This window comes from Empidonax traillii, unplaced genomic scaffold (assembly GCF_003031625.1).
Source record: "Empidonax traillii isolate 1590-97213 ecotype Southwest subspecies unplaced genomic scaffold, ASM303162v1 scaffold1547:size94665, whole genome shotgun sequence".
In the NCBI taxonomy this organism is placed as follows: Eukaryota; Metazoa; Chordata; class Aves; order Passeriformes; family Tyrannidae; genus Empidonax; species Empidonax traillii.
The window spans coordinates 80,708-89,323 of NW_020956740.1; the positions used below are offsets into that span (position 1 = coordinate 80,708).

The 8,616-nt window shown below is 43.2% G+C and overlaps 1 protein-coding gene across 1 annotated transcript in view; it reads left to right on the plus strand.

Moving 5' to 3' along the window:
- Positions 1-259: 259 nt before the first annotated feature.
- The window catches only part of CTTN (cortactin), a gene marked incomplete at its 3' end in the record, with an annotated part of 13,554 nt that continues 5,197 nt past the window's right edge, over positions 260-8,616 (plus strand). The window contains exons 1-6 of the mRNA XM_027907805.1: positions 260-411; positions 3,110-3,193; positions 3,459-3,532; positions 4,598-4,727; positions 7,021-7,131; positions 7,839-7,893. Of these exons, the coding sequence (XP_027763606.1) occupies positions 3,110-3,193; positions 3,459-3,532; positions 4,598-4,727; positions 7,021-7,131; positions 7,839-7,893 (454 nt within the window). The remainder of the gene's footprint in view (positions 412-3,109; positions 3,194-3,458; positions 3,533-4,597; positions 4,728-7,020; positions 7,132-7,838; positions 7,894-8,616) is intronic.

Below are 8,616 nucleotides of genomic sequence, written 5' to 3' on the forward strand. Positions count from 1 at the left end.
GGGAAGGAGGAAGGGAAAAGAAAAAAAACGGCGGGGGGGTGTGGTGTGAGAAATCTCCCGTGGCCATTTTATAACTCCTGATGGTGCATTTTTGGAATAGCGCTTGTGCAGCGGGTTCTTCGCAGCGATTTAAAGCAGCAGGGGAAGGAGCAGCTCCCCTCGGGCCTCCACTGCCCGCATTTATCCTGTGGGAAGTGCCTCCCGTCCCCAGTGTCGCTCCCGGGGGCGGTGTTCCCCACAGCCCCGCCCGGGGCGGAGCGCCGCCCGGCCCGCTCCCACCTGGAGCCGGGAAGAGGAAGTGGGAGCTGGGGAGAAGCGGAAATTGCAGCAGCAGGAGCCGCCGCCAGCCCGGGAAGCACCGGGGCGATCCAGGGCCAAGGAAGAAGAGGAGGAGGAGGAGGCGGCGGCACGGTGAGGGCGGCGGGGTCGGGCGGGAGGGGACGGGGAGGGGCGGCCGCGGAGCATCCTTAGGGACCCCGGGATTCCTGCTGCCGGCAGGGGCACGGCCGGGGCTGCGTGGCTCCGTCTCCTGTTTTTAATGTTATTTAAACTCGGCGAAGCAGGGCAACGCTGGTCGCTGGAGGGGAGAGGAAGCGGCTTCTCCGGGACGCGCCGCGGTGATGCCGCGCCGGGGCTGCGACCGCCGCATTCCCGAGCCCCCTTTTCCTCGGTGCCCTCCATCCAGCTTTGCTTCTCCTCACCTTAAAGCCTCGGCGTGTCCCTCCGGGAGCTCGTCCCAAGGCCCTGAGAAGGGGAGAGTTCCCCAGGGCGCCGCTAAAGGCGCTGGGTAGGATGATATGTCCGCCCATGAGTCAGGAGAGGGATTGACCTCATAAATCCGCGGTGTAGATTTAGGGTCTGTTTGTGTTCGAGCCGCTGCGTTTTGGTTTTTCCTTCAGAAATTTGTCCACTCGTGCCACTGAGTCACAGACAGACCGTGTTTCTCCTCGCTCAGCCCTGGAACTGATGCTGGAATAGTGGCCGAAACCAGCAACAATTCCTGCTGGCTCTGCGTTGAGATCCCTTGTCACTGCGCTGCTTCGCTCCCCCTTTCCTAATTCACTTCGGATAGTGCAAGGTTGAGATGTGGAAAAACACAGCGATTTAAAGCAGCAGGGGAAGGCGTTTATCCACATCATTTAGAAAGAAACGCGTTGGATTCTGGATTTTGCATGGGGAGCGTGTGAAATCTTGCTTTGCTGCGCTATTGTTTGTGAGATTCAAGAGGAAGCAATGAAATCTAGGCTTAAGGATCCAGCTTTTGTTCTTTTAAATCTCTGAGTGCAACTGAATTTAGGAAACACATTAGTCAAGTGAACGTATGAATCAAGCACATGGGGAAAAAGTTCTGTTTTGCACAAAATATGTAGAGATTCACCATGTGCACATATACCTGTGCTTCAGCTCTTGTCATTTGAATTCCATTTCTAAACATTTTGCACAGAGGGTTGGGTACAAAGCTATCCATCTTAACAGAAGTCACAAAGTTAGAACCTGGATTCCATGTAGAATTTCATTATTGAGCTATTTTGAATCTGCTTTCCAAGGCTTTGCAGTTTTTTTGGTGAGAGATTAGATTTTAGTAGGAAAGTGTAGGAAAATCTGAAACACAGTCACATCAGAGAGGGCTTTAAACAGGATATTCTAAAGACAGTGATAAAATACCAGTGTTCTAAAAGCTTGTTATAAACTTGTAGTCTCACAAGTTTTCTGCATATTAAGTACTTTTATAAATGCTAGTTCCTTAATTGGCAGAGGAATTTGGAGATGGGAGACCTGAAGGAGCATAAGGGGAAATATACTTATCGGGATGTCATCTGCTCTGCTTTTACACCCTCCTCCTGGACTGCTCCATCATTTGTTGCCTTGGTTTTGACTATCAGTTTTTCGGTTGTTCTCATTCACGTTGCCAGTCCTGAAATTTCTGAAATGCTCCATAAAATCGGCTTGTCAGCTCATTCTGTCAGGCTGTAGAACAAACCTGACAGAACGAGCAGTGGACTTTACCCATGGATTATTATGTATGCATTTGAAAGGGAGTTTTCATTCCACCTACTGAATTATGCTTGTGTGAGTGAAATAGCCTGTGACAATCATTCTTATAATCTATCCCTAATTAGAAAGATAAAGGTAAGTGGACAGAATGATAGTATGTGAAAAAAATGAGCTCTAGTAGGATAGTAAAGAAAAACCCTTTCTCTGACAGGTATATCTGAAAAGCTGGGAGAACAGGAAGCTTGTTTTTTGATGTTTTAGTTTTGCTTTTTAGAATTTATTTGTCTTGACTTACCTAGACCAAAGAGTGTAAAACACAGCCACATTCCAGACAGGTCAGGAATTCTGCTAACTAGACACGTTCAGAAGTGTTAATTAAAAGCATCCAACTTGATACTCCACAGGGGATAAAGTTTCCGAAAGTGAGATGCCCCAAATCATTAACATCTTGGAAGTGCTGAATGCTGTTTCTGGATGCCATTGCTTGCCTTTTTATGAGTCTTCCTTCCTGCTCTCGGTACTCCAGCTCTCCTCCTCTGTTTCTCCTGAAATCAAGCAAGATGCTGAGTTTGTTTATGTGTCTCAAAACACAGAAACTTATGTTCTCTGTTGCTGGATTGTGTGCAAAGTCTTACAGTTGTTTGGCTTTCTGTCATCATGCTGAAATTCGTTACACAACACACGAGGTTGTGCAGGTATAATGTAGGTTATGCAGCCTAAAGCACAGTACTGTTCTTATCATTATTAATGAGTGGGGAGAAACCACCTGTTCCTACACCTTAACTATATGCACAGGATCTAGAATTAGAATTTGGAAGTGGATGTTGGCTTGGAAACCTGTTTGAGAAGAAGTCTTTGAGTGCAGTGAAGGTAGAAGAAAAGACACATTTTAATTTCAGCGAGGGAAGGCCTCTTTGTTCTCTTTGAAATCATGTCAGTGATGGCTCCTAACCTTTTTACAGTGCAGATAGGTCAAATCTACTTTCTCTGCAAGTACAGCTTCTGGTGGTATGGTTAAATATGGGAATTTTGGGTTGCATCTTCCCCAGCTTGCACATAAAATGGATTGATATGTGACTGGAGTGTGACCTTGCTCGTTCTTGTGGTGTTGCAGATGTGGAAGGCGACTGCAGGCCACACTGTTTCTGTCAACCAGGATGATGGAGCTGATGACTGGGAGACAGATCCAGACTTTGTGGTATGGATTTTGGATTTTACTGATTCAGCAGGAGTGTGTTATGTGGCATGTTAAGAGTAACCCTTCGTGGTGGGGGCTATGTCTCAGCAAAAGAGACTGATAGGTATGTGTTCCTGGAAATGAAGTGGAAGTGAAGCAGGTAGTAGCTGCCTTTCCAACTCGTCTGATCTCAGTGACTGCTGGAGGCTTTTCTGTGACCTCCAAAGTGCAGATAACTGGTGAATTCTTTGTGTTTCTAACTCTCTTTTATGTGTGTCCTTCACAGAATGATGTGAGTGAGAAAGAGCAGCGCTGGGGAGCTAAAACTGTCAATGGATCCGGCCACCAGGAGCACATCAAGTAAAGCAGCTCTCCTGTGGAATTTATTAATAGTCACAATCCCAGGCAGCTTTTAATCAACTCATGTTCTTGGTTACGTGTGCCTTCATAATTAAAACAAGAGTCCCTGTAGAAGATTGATTATTTGCCAGATTGCTGGGCTTTCAAATCCAGACAGTATCTTCACGTCTCAAATTAAGATCAGAAATATGATGTAGAGACGCTTAAATGTTTCATTATCACTGGAAATGTAATTTTTCCAGCCTCCTTGTCTACAAAGTTTCTGTGTTCTGCTCTGGTAAAAGAGCCAATAGCTTCAGGGGAGAATTGAGTGATCTGAGCAGTTCCAGTTTGGTGCTTTAAAGAAACATTTGGATTCTTAATTCTTAGGCTTTATTTAGAAAACTGTTGCCAAAGTCATAAAAGCTTGGTGAAGTAACAAATAGAGCTCTCTGACAGAAAAGCAAATGAGAATGGCAGAGGGCTGTGTGAACAGAAATTACCCACCTCCTGAATCTTGTGTTTCTTGCAAATTTATTTCTTATTGCTGTGAGTTCAGTTCCTGCATATTGCAAAGGATCACTTTGGGAAGAGGAGGTGCATGTCCCCTCACATCCTTATTTTGCACTACAGTTGTGCCCTCATAAAGTTGTGCCCAGTTAGAATTAGTCCTGTTACCATGGGGACTGCATGATAAGAGATGACCCCTGTTCTGAAAAGTTGCCATCTAAATAAAAAGCATTGGAAAGAATTCAAATTAGGACAAGAGGAAAAAAAAACTTTTCAGGCATATATTAATTCTAGGTAATGGATTGTTCAAACAGCAAAGTTCCCTTCCATGTTAGTCTTAAACCCAACAGTTTCTTATCTTTTTTTTTAAAAACAATGTTTTGCAGTGGAATAAATCCAATTTCTCAGAATATGAGCAAGTTTTTTGAAAAAATGGGAAGGGATTGAAAAATACAAGTTGTCCAACTTCCTTTTAAGATAATATTTTTGTCATCTCTTTATTTTGCATCTTTTTGAAGTTGTCTGCTGAAATTTTCTTAGTAAAAATTGCTGCCTCATTATCACTGTCTTTTAAAGTATTCATCAGCTGAGAGAGAATGTCTTCCAAGAACACCAGAACCTCAAAGAGAAGGAGCTTCAAACAGGACCAAAAGCTTCCCATGGCTATGGAGGGAAATTTGGAGTTGAACAGGATCGGATGGATAAAGTAAGTGTGAATGAGGCTTCCCTGGGATGATGGGATAAAGGAAGTATGGATAAGCTTTGCCTTGCCTGTGGCCAGCACCGCTCTGTGTGTGAGTTAAGCTTGGTCCAGCTTTGCCCTGGGATGTGCAGTGGCCCCAGGTGCTCTGTCTTTAGAGCAAGTCCCCCCAGAGTCAGGATTCAAGTTTCTAAATGTATATTTCTAAATTAACAAAGCACTTCATGCAATAATAAATCCAGTATTATCTTTTTATTTTGATGCTGTGACTCTTTTGTGCCTATAGACAGAGATTTGACAAAGAATGAAGGAAAAGGTGTGCTGCTGTATTTAAATGAGAGGGCAATTCTCTTAAACAGTGGTAAACTGTCAATAGTGACAAGTAAACCGAGTATTTAATGTATCATTGTAAAATATCATTGTACTTCAGGTCAGATGGCATCATTTTATATGTTTACTATACATTGTTTAATAATTAATACAATTCTTTAGCCACGTAATAATGAAACATATCAACTTCTTGCTGCTCTCTTATATGTACTGTGTTAAAATAAGAATCAAAACATTCCCAAATAAGAAAGTTTTCTTACGTCGTTTACTTTCGGGGGTTGTGGTGATTTGCCAGCCTTAAATTTTTGCTGGATTCCCATATTCCAGGGTTAATTGCTGTGTAGTTCTCAATGGGCCTCTGAAATAGGCTGGGCTAACCTTTGAGTCTGGGAGGGGAATTGCTGAGCAGATCCAGCCATCAGGCCTGTTCTGCTGCTGCTCTCTAGTGTCAGCAGTTTAGCCCTCACCAGTATCCATGGGGAGAAAAAGAAAGGAACAAAAGTGAGCACTGTTTCCCGTAGGCCAGAATTAATCACGGGGAAAAACATGATGGTCATGCCCATCTGAGTGATGCTGGTGGCAGGAGATGTTTATGATTTATTTTTATGAGTTTTATTTTTTGTAATGCTCAGTATTTGATGAAATGCAGAAAGTTCTGGTAAGAACACAAAGCAAACAACGTGCTTAAGCCTTCCCTACCTCAACTGGTATAACGAAAGAGACATAGAAGCTAAAATTTCCAGAGCTTCATGTTTTCCATAAATGTAATGGGAAGAATAAAGGGAGGTGGGAGCCTTTTCTGTCACATTTAACAGTTATTCTACTACAGAACATCTGCAAAATGAGTGTGACTGTTTCAGTCAGGAAGAGAAAGGAGCTTTTGTGATGCTTATAAGTTGAAGTAATGTCCTATTATTGACATCCTTGTTCTGTTAACTGGCAATTACTTCAGCCCTAATGTGCAGTAATATTTTGCTTTCCTACCTGCTGGGAATGTTCCCTCCAGCACCTGTGTGGAGGAAAAAGGGCAGTGTAAAAACCACATTACTTAGGTGTCTCGACACCTTGTGTCCTCACGTGAATTCACCTTGGTCCAGCTGCCTGACACAAGATAAGCAAGTATTGGATTAAATTGACAAATTCCAAGTTGTTCTGGCCAGTGCCCAGTGTTAGCACAAGGCAAGAAAAAAGCATTTTTGCTGGGCTAAGTAGCACCTTGAAGGTGTGAGGCTTCCAGCTGAGAGGGTTTCCCAGCACTAGGTTAGTGTAACATTAGCAAACGCTGCTCGGATAGACTTTCAGGTGTGTAATTACATATCCCTATGTCCTACCTGAAGCCAGTCAGGGTGTGGTGTAGCTGCGCCTCTGCCTTCTCTGTTTAGCTCAAGTTCCAGGGCCAGGCTCCACTTGGAGGCTGCAGGGCTGGGATCCCTTTGGCACAGGGAGCTCTGTCTTGATGTGGATGCAGTGCTTCATATTGCGATGCCGTTTTGCAGGTGAGGAGAAAATATGGAGAGAAGATGCCTAGTTCTGATTTATGCAGGAGATATGGGTGCCTCCCTAAAAGAATAACACCCAGCTGTAGTTGTAATTGTTTGCAGTCCCGTATCAGCTACAACAGATCTGTAACTGCAAGGCTCTGTATTTTATTTGGAACTTTAAATTCTCCATGGGCACCATCTTGACTCTCACTATGTCTTTCCTGCTTTCATTCCTGTGCTTCTGAAGTACAAATACAGAGCCTAAAATAGTCTCCATAAAACACCGTCATTGCTGTCAGACTGTTCACACTTCCCTTGCCTGGGCTGTGTTGGTAAAGACTTTCCAGATGAGTAGGATTTCCCAGGGAAGTAGTTTCAACAGGAGGAGTGGCAGTGACGTGTTATCCCCCGTTTACTCGGTGCAGTATTTTCTCTTACATGCAGAACTGTGTGGAACTGCTCCTTCTGAACTTAACAATTTCTTTTAGTCAGCTGTTGGACATGAATATCAATCCAAACTTTCCAAGCATTGCTCCCAAGTGGATTCAGTGAAAGGGTTTGGAGGGAAGTTTGGAGTACAAACCGACAGAGTTGACCAGGTAAGCGATTTCATCTCCTGCTGCAGCTCCTCACAGTGGTTTAGTTTCTCCCTTTGTATGTATAATTCCAATACCTTAAAGTGCTGGTGTGGTCTGCTCTGCTCTTTCTGCTGTTTTTGAAGTTTAGTAGCAAACCAACACTGACTGTAACAGAGATAAATTACTGTTTAGAGCAAAGCAGAAAAAGAAGCCCTTAGGGGAAGTTGAGAGTAATTGAAAAGAGATGTGTGTTTTTTGAATTAAAAAATTAATTTAATTTTGAATTAAAAAATAATATTTTTTTTTACATGTGTGCTTTTTAACAAGGTCAGTGTGAATGCTATAGAAAAAGGGATTTGGGGATGGTTTATCCTGTATCTCAACATGAGCTACTGGGCAGGATAACTGATGTCCTGTTCCAAGAATCTGCATGGAAATGCTGAATTTCTGTTGTACTGAATTGCTGAACCTGGCAAGACTAGAGTTTGTTGCTGGCACAGTTTGCCCTGGCAAGGGAGGACAAAAATCCTTGCCATGGACACATGTACTAAGTTACCATGTAAATGAATATGGCCTGTAAGTTAAGTAGGTGTTTATGCTCCAGTCAAGGGGGTTAGAGCAGTATGGAAAGACACAGCAGCTTTTCATGCTATTTGTCCACTGGAGTTCATGCAGTTTTTCTCTTAATATCTAACTCTGTCTCACATGCGGTTTTATTTCTCTTCCAGTCAGCTGTTGGGTTTGAATATCAGGGGAAGACTGAGAAACATCCCTCCCAAAAAGGTAAAGTGGGCAAGGTGGTCGCATCTCTAGACATGTTTTCGTAACTGATAGAGTAGATCTTTATTCTTTCACTGTATGTAAAATACCTTATTTAGTGAGACCTCTGCATGACATTCTCAGTGAATCAGATGTTGGGTTTGGTGGGAGAGAAGATAAAACAAAATGTATTTCAAAGCAGTTCCATGAGGTGATGAGGTTTTAAGGCAAGGAAATAGTGTGTCATTGAGAGTCTTACTTTTCTTTTAGAAGGGAGGTTCAAGGACATCTTAGAAATGCTGGGAGTTGTTCTTTGGCATATTGCACCCTGTTGGAAATAGGGAGCCAATTTAATAGGAGCCATCATAAACTACAGGACTGCTGCCCATCTTATTTCTGTGTTCAAAATTAGGCTTAACTTTGGGTGCTAAAGGCTGAAGACTTCATAGTTCTGAAATAATGTTTTTTTCCCCCTTTCAATTGCTAGGATATGATGTATTCATGAAAAGTGTCTTCATTTTGTTTTTGTTGTGCAGACTACTCAAGTGGTTTTGGTGGAAAATACGGAGTACAGGCTGACAGAGTGGACAAGAGTGCAGTGGGGTTTGATTACCAGGGGAAAACTGAGAAACACGACTCCCAGAAGGGTGAATAGACACATTAGTGGCCTCATACTCTGATGTTTTAGGGAATGACCACAGGCTATGTTGTAAAATATTAATATTTTGACATCTCTTGCACTCCCAA